Source organism: Podospora pseudopauciseta (genome assembly GCF_035222475.1).
Source record: "Podospora pseudopauciseta strain CBS 411.78 chromosome 5 map unlocalized CBS411.78m_5.2, whole genome shotgun sequence".
In the NCBI taxonomy this organism is placed as follows: domain Eukaryota; kingdom Fungi; phylum Ascomycota; class Sordariomycetes; order Sordariales; family Podosporaceae; genus Podospora; species Podospora pseudopauciseta.
This window is the reverse complement of record NW_026946666.1, coordinates 2,443,633-2,459,110: the sequence shown is the minus strand read 5'-3', so window position 1 is coordinate 2,459,110 and position 15,478 is coordinate 2,443,633. Positions and strand designations below refer to the sequence as shown.

The window sequence follows — 15,478 nt, the reverse complement described above, 5'->3', positions numbered from 1 at the left end:
CTTCGTTCTATGGTGCGCTTTCTGGCAACACCTGATGCCAAGTCTGCAGTTGGTAAAATTGTTTCTCTGTTGGCTGTGGTTGATATCATTGCGATAATGCGATGGCGTGTATGGAATTTGCGTCTTGAAGACCAATTGGGGCAGGATGGTACGCAATGCAAGGACTATTCTTTCCTCCCAGGTCTCGAAGTCAGGATGCTGGTTTCTTACATTGTTGCGCGAGATGGCATCCTCCTTTCTTCTATCCCACCCCGTGGAGCTCTTGGAAAAGTCACCAACGACGCCCACTTGTTTAAAGACAAAACCATCCAGTTCACAGATGCTGATTTGAGAAATCTTGGCCACGGCAAGCCGGCTGACACATGAATCTTTGGGTTTGGACGCACCGAAACTTTATCTGAACCACGAGCACGTTGCAAGACATACGAGAACTCTGTTTCACTTCGAGGAGATTGGATCGACGAAGCTCATATATTCCCCGCCAGGGTCATGAAGGTCCACCACCAGATTTTATCACTTAAACCACGAGTGAAATAAAACGAAAACTGCACGCTTCTCCAATACGAATGTATCCCTCTTACAACACGAGCCAATCCGCAACTCAGGGGACATAAATCTGTGGCTCCTGACCATCCTCATCAGCTTCATGTTTCCCCTCAGCCACTCTCTTATTATGCACCTTGTAAATCCCAACCTGCAGGATGGCAAAGACGATACCAACAGACACTATGATGATCTGAATGCGGAGACCGTTGGAGTAACTAAGGCACACAACATTAGCATAGATCAAGGTGCAGCAGTGAGCAGCACAGCTTACAATGGTCCATCCTTGGCCTGATAATACTGTGTGCCAACCATCAGCCCGCTAATGGCAGACATGACCCACATCCTGCACCTGTCAGCAAAACCCCGCAAGTTTGTTTTCGGTCTAGAAGAACTCACGCAATACTGATACTCCGTTCACCTGGACTTCTGCAGTTGAGTTGGAGCCATGTGTTGTGGACAGGGTGATACCCCACGGCCAGCGCGTTGACAGCTGTCCACAAAGCCCATCGTGACCATTGGCCGACATGTGGATGGACTTCTCTTGCCACGATCAGCGTGATCAGAAAGCAGACCTGTGCAAGGATGACAGTGCCACCGCGGAGGTTGGTTTTGTCACTGATGTATGCAAAGATGAAGACAAAGACCAGCGAAAGGGAAGCACCAACGGCAGCCAAAGCATTCGCAGCAATAGTGTCCCAGCCCAGAGATCTATTTGCAGTCAGATATTTAGCCAAGCTAAAAGACGGATATGCGGGGATAACTTACTTCAAGATGGAAGGTGTGTAGGTGGTTAAAGAACTCCATGTTGAGAACAGGCAAAAGGTAGAAATGAAATGTGGCCACCGCGGATAATGGGTGGCAGTCTTCCACACCAGCTGCAGTGGAATTTCCATTCCCTGCGCACCTCCATTCTTCTCATTATCGTCCCTTTCGAGTCTCTTCTGGAGAATATCGCGGTCGTTCGAATCAAACCTGATCAGGCCTGGGCTGAGAAGCGGCCTTGGCATGTCAGGGGATCCAGGGAGGAAGAAGAGGAGAATGAACGAGACCACAATGGTAAAGAGGCCCTCAACTAAGATCAGTCAGCATCGAATCGGAGGAAAGGTCGGGATGAAAAACATACGAAGAAAAAGCCACTGCCATCCATGCAAGCCCCCAGCACCGTCCAATTTCAGGATGCCGGTGGCCAACAATGGGCTAATTGCATTCGCGCCAAACATGCCAAAGAACAGAATAGCAACCCGCTTGGCCAATTCTCGCTTGGAATACCATGTTGAGAGTGTGTAGATGGCACCGGGGATGTAGCCAGATTCGCAAAAGCCGAGTATCAACCGAGAGGCCAGGAACCCGGCCTTGTTATGGATGAAGATTTGCAGTGAGGCCACAGTACCAAACGCCAGGACTTGACCTGCGATCCATTTCCTTGGTCCGAGCTAGCAATACGGGGTCAGCAAATGCTTATCGTTGAGCGTCATCTTTGATCATACCTTTTGAAGGGCAAGGTTGGATGGAATTTCCAACAGCACAATACCAGCAAACATCATCTGGTTGCCAGCATTGATGGTATCCAACGAGACATCAATATCCTCTGCAAAGCCACCAGTCAAGGCGCTAGCAATGTTCATCCGGTCAAGCTGAAAGACTAGAAGCCCAAGGAACAACAATGGCAAAACGGAAAAGTCAACCCTACGCACGATGTCAGCGCTGCGCTTCGTAGTAGACGGAAGCTAAGACAAACGGACTTCCTCCGGGCCTTGACCTCATCCCACTCTGTCCATCCTTCTTCAACAGAAGAGGATGTCCCAGAGTCCACATCGTTCCCGCTCTTCTTGGTGTCCTTTTCGACGGATGGTTGAGCCATGTTGTCCGAGGCTTGGCGGTGTGGTTGAAGAGCTAGATGACACCGAGGAATCGGTGACACAAACAGGGAGACGCGGCATTGCTTTTATCGACAGCGACTACCGATAAAAGACCAGCTCGGGGTGCGGGAGCCAACAGTCGGAACCCTTGTTGCCAGCGTTGACGTGATCCAGGCCGTGGATGGCATCGAGATGCAATTCCCACATGCGGACCCGCTAGTTGGGTGGTACAGGCGGGCCACCCGCATTCTCGGGGACCAGTCGCTGCAAGGCGTCCCGGAGACCGGGCTCAGAGAGGGCTGATAAGTAGTGCTGGTGCCCAGCCGGCATTCATTGTGGGATGGGATGAGATGTGGGATGGGATTAGATGTGGTGTGGTGTAGGGTGGATTATGTTGAGGCCTAATAGGAGGACAGTTCTCAGGGAATGCCAGAGTTGCTGTTCATTTCCGGCCTTGTCGAGAAAGCATACTGCCTCTGTGCATTGAAGTCGTCCAAGTCAAGTTTGTGGTACAATCGACTACTGCATCCAGAAAAAGGTATCGAGTCCTGGCGATACCAAGAAACTGGATAGCTGCGTAATGTCAAAATTTGAAGCTTGTAACAATGACTGGTTCACAATGTGCCATTAGTCTAACGAAAAAGAAACTGGTGTCGAGGAGATGGAAGGCAGTTGGGAAACGGGGGATGATTTGACAGGGCCCAGACCACGCCTGGGCGAATCGGGAAGGTCTTGGCAGGAACGCTGCAGCCTGCACCGAACACCAAACGTCACCGGTAGTTGTTTGTTAGCACACCAACATTTTTGTTTTTTCTGTTTGCCAGCCACAGGCGCTACCAAATCACCACCACTGGTGCCGACTTCGTCTTTGTCGTTTTTCTTTCAAAATACTTCTGCCCTAGCCAAAAATTAGTTCGGATTTTTTCCGGTCAGCTTCGTCCCCCGTCACTGTGGCAAAGCGTCCTTCACCTCCCCATCGCAGCGATGGCGTGATATAACACAATACGCCTGGGTGGGCCGTTCCCGAACCACCCCCGGCTTGGCCCGGATCACACCCCGACCCACGCGGCCGGACGGCTAGGTGGCAGACATACATAATGCCACGCTGCTCCAAAACATCACCACTGACACATTTTACGCGATATCTTCGGTTTTCCAGTCAAACCAACCATGTCTCACCCACCAATCAAGCGCGTCGCCGTCATTGGTGCCGGCCCAGCCGGCGCCATCGCCATTGACGCTCTCGCCCAAGAAAAAACCTTTGATATCATCCGTGTTTTTGAAAGGCGCGAAGAGGCCGGAGGATGCTGGTAATTTCTTTGCACCCCTCACCATCTCTACCCTCAGCTCCTGACGAATCCCCAGGATCGGCGACAAAGCCCGCCCCCCAACCCTCACCAACTTCCCCTCCCTCGCCAACCGCACCGCAGACCCCCCCCTCCCCATCCCACCCAAACTCCCAGCCCAAACACCTAAGTCTGACCGCCCTCGCTTCACCGAGTCCTCCGTCTACCCCTACCTCGAAACCAACGTCGACCACCTTCCCATGTCCTTCAGCCAGGAGCCAATCCCAGCCGACAAGACCGACAAGTCCATCACTCTCCACGGGCCAGAAACCCCTTTTCGACACTGGACCGTCATGCAGCGTTACATCAAGTCCCTGATCGAGCACAACAACTACGAGGATTTGGTGTCCTACAACACCACCGTCGAGCTGGCCGAAAAGGTAGGTACAGAGTGGAAGCTCGTGCTGCGAAAGGAGGGCAAGGAGAAAGATTACTGGTGGACAGAGTACTTTGACGCGGTGGTGGTGGCGAGCGGGCACTACTGGGTGCCGTACATACCCGCGATCGACGGGCTGGACGAGTTTGAAAAGGGGAGGCCGGGAAGTGTGATTCACAGTAAGCACTTTCGGGGGAGGGGATATTTCAAAAACAAGGTTTGTTTGCCCCTTTTGCTTCGGATTTCCGCCGGCGGGAACCTGTTCTAACTTGAATTCTAGCGCGTGGTTGTAGTAGGCGCCTCCGTGTCGGCAGCTGACATCGCCTACGACCTCGCGCACTCCAAGACGGCCGATTTGCCAGTCCACACCATCACCATCGGCCATGCGGCAAATGGCTACTTTGGCGGTGGTGCGTTTGAGCACCCGAGGATTCAGCAACACCCTTCGATCAAGTCCGTGTGCCCCAAGACGAGGACGGTGCATTTGGCTGATGGGAAGAGCATTCCGAATGTGGACTCGATCATCTTTGGGACGGGATACACGTGGACGATGCCGTTTCTGCCAAACATGGAGATTAGGAACAACCGCGTGCCGGAGCTGTATCAGCACGTGGTGTACCAAAGAGACCCAACGTTGCTTTTTGTCGGTGCTGTCGGTGCGGGGCTGACGTTCAAGATTTTTGAGTGGCAGGCTGTTTTGGCTGCGAGGGTGTTGGCGGGGAAGGCGAATCTGCCGAGTGTGGAGGTGATGAAGGAGTGGGAGGAGAAGAGGATCAAGGCTAGGGGGGATGGGGTCAAGTTTACGTTGGTGTTTCCGGATTTTGAGGAGTATTTTGAGGATGTGAGGAGACTGGCGGGGGAGCCGGAGAATGGTGTGGGGAGGAGGTTGCCAAAGTTTCAGAGGGAGTGGTTTAGGGCGTTTATGGATGGGCATGAGCTGCGGAAGGATATGTGGCGGAGGTTGAACAAGGAGGCTAGAGAAGAGGAGGAGCAGAGGGAAAAGGGTGCTGTCAAGGCCAAGCTTTAGATGGTGAGTATTCTGAGGCGTCTATACCCAGTAATGACAGCGATGAATTGCAGCGCTTGCACATTTTGACACACTCCGAGCCGCAAGTTTGCCATGTCACGCCAGGCGCTTCTTTTTCCGTTGAACGACGTGGCCCGAGTTGATCCAATTGTTGAGGAGATATCGGATGAAATTCGAAGCACCGGCCTTCGGCCTTATTTATATACATACCTGTCCACAACTACCAAGATTTCCCGCAACTGACAACTATACCATATCGCAACGCCAAAGTGGAACCGAGATATTCACCATGGCCGCTGACCACGGAGATAGTGAAGACCACGAGGCGCAACGCGGCTTCCATGCTTCTATTTCCGTCTCACGCCTTCCTTCATTCACTGCCTCTCGGAGCAATTGAACTTTACCTTACATACCTGTCCACAGTTGCTCCTCTCTCTCCTCGCTGAGATACCGCTACATTCAGCGGGTTTTGTCGCATCTTTAAGAATTTTGGGGGCATATTCTTTTGGCGAAAAAGCAACAAGGAAAACTGGCAAGGCATCGTCAGTAAAGACCAACACCCTCAAAAGACACGAGCGCGCCCATCGACCGGCGTCCAAACCCCCTCCATCACCTCTTTGACACCCTTCGACTACGCCACCAAGCCCTCTAACCGATCCCACGATTCCCCATGACTCCCCACGAGAACCCCCCACCCAACGGCCGCAAGCCCCCCACCTCAACCTACTACAACGCCTTCACCCTCTCCTACTACGACATCCACGTCTTGGGCCACAACATGACGCGAATATGGCGCTGCCCTACAAAGTCTGTTCAACTCCCACTATTCCAGAAATACTTCTCGCCGCCAGAACACACAAAAGCTAGATGCTGGGAGCATCTCGACGTTGGTGCAGGGACGGGTTTTTTTGTTGCGGAGGCGCTGAAATCCTGTCTGGGGAATAGGCAGTCGATGAGGATCACGTTGATGGATAATAATCTTTCTACGCTGAAGAAGGCAAGGAGGAGGATTGAGGGTGTGGTTGGCCGGTTGGGGGAGCTGGCTACGGTCGAGACGGTACTTCATGATGTACTGGATGGGGATATACCCAAGAGTTTGGGGGAGGGGAGGTATGATGTTGTGACGATGTTTAACCTTTTTCATTGTCTGCGGACCACGGCACCGGAGGGTAAAAAAGGGGTTTTTGGGATGGCGGCGAGGTTGTTAAGGGGGGATGGGGTGCTGGTTGGGTGTACTATTTTGCCCGGGAGGGAGTATCAAGCCCGGGGACTGGCAGGGGTGAGGGTAAGGTATACGTTGTGGTTGTATAATCGGGTTTATAAGGTTTTTGGGAATGAGGGTGATACGAGGGCACAGTTGGAGGAGGGGCTTAAGGCGGCTTTTGAGGAGGTGGAGGTGGAGGTGGTGGGGAGTATGATGATTTTTGTTGCAAGGGGGCCGAAGAGGTTGGGGGTGGAGGGTTAGTTGAGCGGTTGGGTTTACTGTGAGTTGGTAATATATGGCTGTTGTGAAGAGGTGGAGGAAGCTGCATAACGTGCATAGTAACAAAGAACAGCGGTCGCGCTCCTCCTCATGCAGTTGAAGGGACTCGCCCGCTGAACGCTGAGGTGTGTGACTTCCCTGGGCGGGTCCGCGGAGGTTTCTTGTGCCGGGGGGTTCTTTCCTAGATGCCGTCTCCATGATCTTCCACGGCGGTCATTTTGGATCGTACCCTCCATCATTTCGATCCACGGTTTGCACAGCTGTGCTAACCCCTGTGCTTTCCCATGGAACTGTGTGGCAAGACGCCGCCTGCTTGGACCCAGACACAGCACCTCAGCAGCTTATCTCCCACTCCCATCTGTCAACTCTTCCTCTTCCCTTTCTTCCTCAACTCCAACACCAGCTTACAGTTCCACCACAGATTTAGCCACCCAGTTTCAATTTCAACTACAGACTTTGTTGCAACAGCTACCAAGAAACACTACGGTAATGGATCAGCAAACGATTCGTGATGAAGCCTCGACCAAGGAGGAGGTTGACCTCCAAGACAAGAAAGACGCCTCCGACAACTCGATACCAGTGAAAGGTTTGCTTAGATCTCCAACAGCACCCTTCGCCTGGTTCGAACGGCTAAGCAATGTTTAACCAGATGTCAAGGGAAAAGCATAACAAAAGAAGCCGGCCCAGACGACAAGCAAGTCGACACCGACGAGCCATATGACCCTTCGCGCGATGCCTTCATCCTCAAATACAAGGAGCGGCACCTCAAGCGTAAGGCGCTCAAGACATGCAACTTCACCCTTGAACACCTGAAGTCGACGAAAACCGAAACGGATGCGCTAAAGGCTTGGAACGATCGTACGGGCAATATTTTGCCAGAAACTGTCGCCTTTATGGACAGGGAAAGAGCGCGGTGTGACGTTGAGATTGCCAAAATTGGATCTCGCAAGGTACGGCTGGAGCAGGAACTGGCAGTGGTTCAGAACGATTTTGAAAAGCTTTCGATGTTGAGGCGCAAGAGCCATTAGTCCAAGCTTGGTTGATTAATCAGTGGGAGATGCGACTTGCGGGTGAGAGCGCGTACAGCGATATAAGCGGGTGTTTTTAGGTCCTGAAAGAAAAATAATAAGCTTTTAAGTTATCTTTAAACGCCTATACATTATTCTTTAAGGCCTTCAAATTGACTTTTAAGCTCCTTTACCTATCTTTGAAGGCCTGTTTATTATTTTTTAACGACTCTTAATTATCTTCTAACCCCTTTAACTACCTTTTACCGCCTTTTAATTATCTTTAAATGTCTCTTAAGTATCTTTTAAAGCTTATTCGCAATATGATTTGATTCTATATCAAGGGGAGGGAGGTGGGGGTGTTGGTAAGATAAATAAAGGGCTCCGTATAGGTTCTCTCCTTTTATTTCCTGGCTTTGGACAATATAGGAACATTATCACCATGTGCATTAGCATTTTCTTGAAAATCGGGCCAAAACCTTTGCAAGCTTCTCCACAGCCACAGCTTCTTTGCCATGATATTCGATGCAACAACTTGATCAAGCCTTACCATCACCTTCAATATTTCGGCTTGAAAGGCAAACCCTCCAAAACGCCCTTCTTGAACTCGTCCACTCCCGCCTCCAACCCCCACAGCCCATGAATCCACTCGAGAATAACACCAAAGCTCTCGGGCTCCCCCATGTGCTTCCTCCCTTCGACAACCTTGAACTCGGTGTTCTTTCTCACATTCCCGTTCTTGTCCCTGACGGCAAGATACAAATCCTCCACCGGGAAAATCTCGTCCAAGTCACCATTGACCACCAACGTCTTGCAACTTTCCTGGTCCAGGATCCCGCTGTCGAGGAGACTGAATTTGCTCTTGCCTTCTTTGATGAATTGGTCTAGATTGTCTTCGTAACCGAACTTGTGAGCGAGGGTATGGGCTAGGTCGAAGGGGTATTCCAAATGGTTGACGTTGCGGAGCCAGGTCTCGTCAAACATGTGGTGGCAGCCGCCGCCGAGGGAGACGGAGCCGAGGAGGTGGGACGGATGGGTGTGGGCTGCGCGGAGAGAGTAGTACCCTCCTGTGGAGAAACCCCAGATGATGATATTGGACGAGTTGACGGTGGGAAGGGCGGTGGAAATGTAGGAAAAGAGGGAGGACATGAGGCGGTCGGGGGAGAGGGGGTCGGAGGGGAGAGAGGGGGAGTCGCCTGTTCCGGGGATTTCGAGGACGAGGGTTGCGATGGAGAAGCGGGACAGGGGGGTTTGCCAGGCTGAGAGTTCGGTGCGGTAACCGTCGAGACCGGTTAGGATTATGAGGAGGGGGAGGGGGTGTGGAGACGGGGGAAGGAGGAGGGAGGCGGGGATGAGGGGGGGTTCGGAGGGAAGGTGGTTGGGGTGGGGGATGGAGATGGGGAGGATGGGGATGGGGAGGAGGCTGTGGGGGGTTAGTAAGGATGGTGGGGTGAGTGAACGGGGGAACGGGGGAACATACGAGGCGCCTTTGTAGAAGACTTGTTTGCCTAGATTCCAGGCTTCGTGTTGTTTGGGGGAGCGCGGGGCGGGGAAACGCGCGATGCGGTAAAGGGCTGAGCTTCGGCTTTGGGGTTGTGTTAGACAGTTGGGACGGAATGGGAGATGGGGCAACGGACAGGTACAACTCGCAAGCCTTTTCCTTTTCCCCGTTTTGTTCGGCTTGGCGGGCGGTAAAGGCGAGCTTGAACGCTTGGGGGAAGAACATGGAAGCGTATTCATCCCAGTTGTAGGGCTCCTTTAGGCCTTTCTGTCGGCGGTGTTAGACAAGGCCAAGAACTGCATCCAAGGGTTGGTGCTTACAGCGATGATGGCGTCAACCACCGGCTGAAAGTCGGTGATGCTGCCAAACATGAAGGGGTAGACACCCATGGCGCACTGTTGATGATTAGCTGTGAACGGCCGGATTGGCCCTGGTTGACATACAGGTCCTTTCCATTTTGTCTCCCACAGCTGCTGGAAAGACTCATGATGGGCGGCGCGGGCGTGCAGCGCGGAAGAAGAGATGTGGTAGGTTTCGATGTCGCGGTCACCAGCCGCCGACACGTCATTGGTATCCGGAATACAATCACCCATTGTAAAAGAAGACTGACAATTTGCAACACCCAGCAAGTGATGACAACTTTGGTGTATTTGGCAATGTGAAATGATCAAGAGGTCGTGCGGAGGGGGAGGTGGGGAACACCGAACGCGGACTGAACATATTGACTCGCTCTGAGTTGGCTTATTGGGACTGATGGCTATCCGGTTACACCAAGTGACAGCAGTTTCATCTGATCAAATGTTTTGATCGAAAAAGGGGGCATTCCCAGCGTTATTGTCGGCATGTCGGACATGGACCCTAACCCTGTCCAGCTGCCTGACCACCCGACCACGTGCTGGCATCTGCCCACATTCCATCATCCCCTAATTAACCAATGCCAGACGAGCGTCTCAGAATAATCGACTTCTATGCAAAACGCATCCATGGCTTTGTACTTGACAACACCGCATCCTTTGTGTTCCATACTGCAGAATCCGTTTGTGTTGCCGGAACCGGCTCGAGCAAATGGAGGCCACGACAAAGAAACACCCGGCGTTAAATGCCCAAAGTCAACAACAAAATAGCACCATGTCGCGTACGTACCCGACCCGCCGGCCGTGCAAGTGCTTGCTGTCCGATGACCGGCGACGTTTGAACTCACAACATCACCAAGAACAGCACAAGCGCCATGTCTTCGTATTCCTGGCAGGGGTGGGCGCCTGGTGATGGTGATGTGTACGACGACACCTCGGATGAGATCTACCATTATTGGAACTCGGACTCGGACACCGAATCATACCCAATGGCCAAGTCGTTACAGAATCAAGACGAAGTCCCAGAACCTCCATCACATCCTCCCCCAACTCCCAGACCGGGGTCTGCCCAGCTTGCTACCAGTACGGGCAAGACACCCATTCCGCCTATCCCGCCTATTCCTACTACGAGCGGAAATACCAGCATAGGCCCTGTCAACGACCCCAGGAGTACGTACTCTGGTCCTACTCAGCATGATGGCTCAGGGGACATCATCATCACTGACGAGATGGATATCAATGACATCGAGGCCGCCATCGACGCCAGCAGCGAGATGGCACTCGCACAGGCAGGCGTGACCACGGGCTCCAATCCAGTTCAAGCGGGAAATTCAGCGAACGTGGATCCTGATGAAGGTGTCAACATGAATGGTGATCCGGATAGCTCGTTTGGCGGGACAATAGCTGGCTTGTTTGAGGGTACAACAGACTTGATTTCTGACCTCATTGGGAACGATACATTAGGGCCTGCGGACGCTTCCACGCCCAAGAGGTTTCCGGTCCAGCAGACACAGGTTCAGCAAGTCGACACGACGCAGGTCCAGCAATCCGACACGGCTCTTCAGGCTCTTGCAGAGCCGGATCATGACTGGTGTCAGCTGGCAATCATACTCCCCCCCAGAACCTTTCGCTTGTCGAAAACGGGCGTAGATGAGAAGGATCTGGATTCTACCCTCTGGCTTGACCAACAAAAGGCCGGTTTTGTCTATATGCACACCCTGAAACCACAGGCGCCGACTGGCCGCGCTCTGTTGGTGTGCTCAAGGCAGACTGGGGAGCTCATTGTCAACAAGAACATTCATGCGCACCCCTTGATGATTGATTGGCGTTGGAACGAAAACTACAGACGATGGTGGCATTCCAATCCTGACGAGGCCAAACGGGATTATGCCGGGACCATTCCGCCCGAGATCAAATTTGCCCGGCTTGACGATCCGCTGGTAAAGCGACGGCTGCCAGAGGAGGGGGTGTATCCAAACTTGTTCGGTTTTGGCATCAGCAACGGCCGAGAGGGCGTAGAGTATGATTCTGCCTTCAGGAGGCCGCTATATGTTGACGAGTATTCGCTGTATTTCAAGCACTTCAACGGGTACAATCTCCGGAGTATGCTGGCATATGCCACGCAGGGTCCAAGGACGACGCAACTTTGGATTGATGAGTATTTCATCTGGCACGTCATGGAGCAGCTCACGTCCGCTGTAATCTATATGCAAACGGGCATCACACGATCGGAGCTGAAGGCAGGGGATACGAGGAAGAAGGAGAATTGGAAGCCGTTTGTCCACCGCAACATCCTCCCCGAGCATGTCTATCTGCACTTTGAGGAAGCATGGGAGAGGGGTCAGAGTGAATTTGACGTGAATAAGCGGGATGAGGACCCGGCGAAGAAGGACAACTATGTCAACGAGTCTCTTCGGCGCGCGTTCCCTCGTGTTGTGCTTGGTAGTTGGTCGCAGGCCAACGAATTACACAGCAGCGAAAAGGTGTACAAGTACAATCGTGGAGAGCGCAGCAAGATCATGGCAAGGCTAGGGAACAAGGACGCCGATGACCACACGGGACTCAGGCCCGAGCTTTGGGAAGACATTTATCTTCTGGGGACCGTACTTCGACGCTTGGTCACGGTGTGGGATGCGCGCGAGAGGGAGGAGGAATGGGAGAAATCGTGGATAGACTACAATGTTGATGCGGGAGAATACACCATCGAAAACGTGAGAACTCCAGGCGCAAACAAACCGCACTACTCCGAGGACCTTTATGATATCCTCGAGTTATTCCAAGTGCGCCCCAAAAGAATCCAAATACAGGACCGGGCGAGCTGGGCGGATGAACGCTACTGGACCCCAAAAAGGTTGCAGACAAAATCGTTTGTAGATGTCGACATCTTGATTGACGTCGTGTTCCCCATAGCGCGTTTGAAAGTGCAAAACGAGAAAGCCAAGTTCCGGGCGAACGAGGAAACTGGTCATATCAGCATACCAGATACCCTGATGCACGGTTGGTACGCGCTCACGAACCGCATTGACCTGATCCCGTACACGCCAGAGGGCCAAGACATGGAGGAGGTTAAAGGAACAAAGGTGGTGTCGCGGGAGCTTCAGTTGGTGCAGGGGACCAAGTATCTTGTTTGGTACCAATTCCACGCCCCTGTCACCAGTGAGCTGAACCCTGGGATCACGGACTGGCTCGCAGTTCCGTGGGCGAAACAGGCCATGGAGCAGCCTGCCAAACTATGGGGTGAATATTGGAACCAACACTACAGCGATGAGATTCGGGCGGCCAATATGGACACTCCCGAACGCGGGGGCAGACATCGAGTTGTTGATAATTATATGGATGATTCCCTTGTCACGGTGGATGAGTCTTTGACGGGCGAAAGGAGACTAGCGCTCGAGAAACACAAGATAAAGGGTGGATTCAAGCCGGACTGGCGAGTCCAACGGCCTGTGTTCGAGGCACCAAGAGGTGATGCTGCAGAGTCTGACGCTGACGAGTATGAAGGCTACGAAACTCGTAATGATGCCCGTGCCCAAGAATGGGACGAGCTCATCGAGGCTGTCAACCCGAGAGATCCCTTCTTGGCACTCACGTTGGAACAACACCTGAAGCGGATGCTTAGATGGATGCGCCGGGCGAAGCGCGTGTTGTGGCACCTCTACCCCGTCGCATTGCAATACGACGACAGTGCGGAGGTACGAAACGAGGAAGAGAAGCTCGCTAAGGATTATTTGGAGATTATGAGGAAGGAGGTGGAGCTCCAGGCGACAGGACGGGAGGTGGAGGAGACACCTGAGCAGCGGGCTATCAAGCAAAAGTATCATGCCATGTTGGAGAGGCTGGATCCAAAGGGCGAGTACAAGGTTGGATTTGGGCACAAGTTTGCGGCTCCACGGGAACCTACGCCGCCACCACCACGGCCTCCTCCTCCGCCTCCCGAACGGCAACCCACACGCTCACAAGGAACACAAGGGGATCCATCACCACTACCACCCTCTCCCACCACAAAGTACAAGAGGGAGGATGAGGCGCGGAGAATAAACAATGATATTCTGGCCACGCAGTATAGACTCCTGAGAGACAGGTTAAAGAAGGTCGTCGACCTGTACACTGAAGCCCAACACAAGAGAGACAGACTTGAAACGGATGACCATGAGTCGGAGCAATATCAACGATTTGTTGAAGCTTCAGAAGAGGTCAAGGAGCTGGAAGAAAAGATGAACCTCCTCAAGAAAGCTGATGACAACCTGCCCAAACCGGAACAACTTGACCAGCAGAAGGAACGTTTGCAGAAGGAGATCAAGATGTTCCGCAGACGCGCTGCTGAGTTCAAGAGGGCGGCAAAGGAGCAGATGACACTTCGCAAAGAAAAGACTGATGACGCAGCAGACATGATGCAAGAGGCGGCCACTTTGAGGCTCGAGGCTTTGGAGGAGGCTGATCCGTCCCGGGCTGGCCAACTGGAGGGCCGGGCAGACGAATTGGACGAGGAGGCCGAGGCTCTGATCAAGGAAATGCTCCCGCTCAAGACAAGGCAGAGCGAGCTGGCGGACAGGGTGCGGCTGCTGGAGCTCAAGATCAAGAGCCATACGGAGGTGATTGCCAAGATTGATAAAACGCTCAAGAAACAGCAGGAACCGGCTGGGGGCCCCTCATACTTTGCTCAGGGCTATGAGGAGGCCATGGCGGATGAAAGTAGTGCTGGTCCCAATCGCAATGATGGTGCTAACGACAGTGATGATGGCGATGAGGGTGGTGATGGTGGTCGCGGAGGTGGCCCAGGTAGAACCTTTGATGTAGTGAACGATTCTGACGAGGACGACAACGACGGTGGTGGTGATAACAACAACGACAACAAACCCGACACCGCCACCGACCCCGAACCCACCCCCCCACGACGCACCATCCGCTCTGGGCGCGTAGTCAGACCGGTCAGCCTCTACTCCCCAACCAATAACTACAACGCCACCCAGCAAGACTCGCAAACCCCAAGGAAAAAACCCCCTCCCAACTCACCCCCAGGCAACACCACCATCCCTCGCATCCCAACACCCCTTCCACAAACTGGTAAAAAGCGCCCCAGAAGTGACCCAGATACTGCCATCATTAGGGAAACACCCCCGAAAAAACCCCGGGTGGGCGTGGCAGGTAAAGTTGAAACCGTCGAAGTCCCCGAATCTCCAGATAAAAGGCCTCCCTGTGTAAACCCCCGAATCGAGATTCCCTGGACGCAACAAGAGACGGTCCCAGCTTTGCAGTATTCAAATGAGGGGGGTGATGAGGTTATTCCTGCCGCACAGCAGCCTGAGGGGAGTAGTGAGAAGAAGAGGAAGACGAGGAGGACGAAGGTGCCCAGTCCTATTGTGACAAAGGAGAAAACGGGGAAGGCAAGGAAGGTGTCAACCCCGACGAAGCCAAAGTCTTCGCCTGGCAAGGTGCCGGAAGCGCCGAAAAAAACAACAAAGACGCCGGGAAAGCGGGAGTTAGAGCAGCAGGTGACGCCGACTCCGAAGAGACGGGCGGTGGGACGGCCGAGGAGGTATGAGTAGGGTGGGTAGTTTTGGGCTACCTCGACAGTTTTGTGTTTGGATTGAGATGATGGGGTTTGGAAAGGGTTAGATGATGTCTCATATTCTGAATTGGATAAAAGGAACTTTTCATTGGATATTCTCTCTGTCTTTTGGATATTTTGGTTGGAATAAAACTCTCTTCTTATCTCTCTCATACGGTAGCCAGCTCATAGAACAAGCCGATGCAAGTTCTTCCTTCACATGTGTCTTGTCGTGCTTGTGCAAAGCGATACACATTTGCCCCAATGGAGCTTCATAAAACAAGCTTACCAATCGTGAAAAGATCAACATCGCCTGCATATACGCCGTCATTGATCGGGATCTCGTCTCCATGCACTCCTTCTCGGCAGTCACAAGTACCTTGCATCCAATCCCATACCCGGTGCATGGAAACCACAGCGGAAGGATTCAAT

At 52.8% G+C, this 15,478-nt stretch overlaps 6 protein-coding genes across 6 annotated transcripts; 4 read left to right on the top strand and 2 right to left on the bottom strand.

The window, feature by feature from the left end:
• Positions 1 to 387: 387 nt before the first annotated feature.
• QC763_511800 (uncharacterized protein) lies at positions 388 to 5,115 on the bottom strand. The gene is given in 8 exon segments (XM_062913737.1): positions 388 to 761; positions 818 to 889; positions 943 to 1,254; positions 1,312 to 1,618; positions 1,670 to 1,979; positions 2,034 to 2,232; positions 2,289 to 2,755; positions 2,773 to 5,115. 7 exon segments carry the CDS (start codon positions 2,405 to 2,407, stop codon positions 602 to 604), a joined length of 1,479 nt encoding a protein of 492 aa, XP_062764509.1. The 5' UTR covers positions 2,408 to 2,755; positions 2,773 to 5,115; the 3' UTR covers positions 388 to 601.
• Positions 3,319 to 5,154, top strand: QC763_511790 (uncharacterized protein; the record flags this gene model as incomplete). Its single annotated transcript, XM_062913736.1, has 3 exons — positions 3,319 to 3,715; positions 3,771 to 4,344; positions 4,408 to 5,154. Exons 1-3 carry the CDS (start codon positions 3,576 to 3,578, stop codon positions 5,152 to 5,154), a joined length of 1,461 nt encoding a protein of 486 aa, XP_062764508.1. The 5' UTR covers positions 3,319 to 3,575.
• Positions 5,155 to 5,824: 670 nt separating this feature from the next.
• On the top strand, positions 5,825 to 6,619 carry QC763_511780 (uncharacterized protein; the record flags this gene model as incomplete). Its single annotated transcript, XM_062913735.1, has 1 exon — positions 5,825 to 6,619. One exon carries the CDS (start codon positions 5,825 to 5,827, stop codon positions 6,617 to 6,619), a length of 795 nt encoding a protein of 264 aa, XP_062764507.1.
• Positions 6,620 to 7,126: 507 nt separating this feature from the next.
• On the top strand, positions 7,127 to 7,665 carry QC763_0087050 (uncharacterized protein; the record flags this gene model as incomplete). The annotated part of the gene is made up of 2 exons (XM_062906201.1): positions 7,127 to 7,223; positions 7,313 to 7,665. The coding sequence occupies 2 exons, from the start codon at positions 7,127 to 7,129 to the stop codon at positions 7,663 to 7,665; spliced, it is 450 nt and encodes a 149-aa protein (XP_062764506.1).
• QC763_511770 (uncharacterized protein) lies at positions 7,495 to 9,945 on the bottom strand. The gene is made up of 5 exons (XM_062913734.1): positions 9,589 to 9,945; positions 9,466 to 9,540; positions 9,282 to 9,412; positions 9,125 to 9,229; positions 7,495 to 9,067 (listed from the first exon to the last, which is right to left on the bottom strand). Exons 1-5 carry the CDS (start codon positions 9,736 to 9,738, stop codon positions 8,203 to 8,205), a joined length of 1,326 nt encoding a protein of 441 aa, XP_062764505.1. The 5' UTR covers positions 9,739 to 9,945; the 3' UTR covers positions 7,495 to 8,202.
• A 428-nt stretch (positions 9,946 to 10,373) lies between these two features.
• Positions 10,374 to 15,044, top strand: QC763_511760 (uncharacterized protein; the record flags this gene model as incomplete). Its single annotated transcript, XM_062913733.1, has 1 exon — positions 10,374 to 15,044. The coding sequence occupies one exon, from the start codon at positions 10,374 to 10,376 to the stop codon at positions 15,042 to 15,044; it is 4,671 nt and encodes a 1,556-aa protein (XP_062764504.1).
• Positions 15,045 to 15,478: the final 434 nt, after the last annotated feature.

Coding starts and splice junctions, on each gene's coding strand:
- QC763_511770 (XM_062913734.1), bottom strand. CDS start 9,738: ATGGGTGATTGTATTCCGGATACCAATGACGTGTCGGCGGCTGGTGAC. Junction 9,413..9,465: donor TGGTTGACGCCATCATCGCT/GTAAGCACCAAC, acceptor CACCGCCGACAG/AAAGGCCTAAAGGAGCCCTA. Junction 9,068..9,124: donor GTCTTCTACAAAGGCGCCTC/GTATGTTCCCCC, acceptor AACCCCCCACAG/CCTCCTCCCCATCCCCATCC.
- QC763_511800 (XM_062913737.1), bottom strand. CDS start 2,407: ATGGCTCAACCATCCGTCGAAAAGGACACCAAGAAGAGCGGGAACGAT. Junction 1,980..2,033: donor CCAACCTTGCCCTTCAAAAG/GTATGATCAAAG, acceptor CCGTATTGCTAG/CTCGGACCAAGGAAATGGAT. Junction 890..942: donor GAACGGAGTATCAGTATTGC/GTGAGTTCTTCT, acceptor TGACAGGTGCAG/GATGTGGGTCATGTCTGCCA.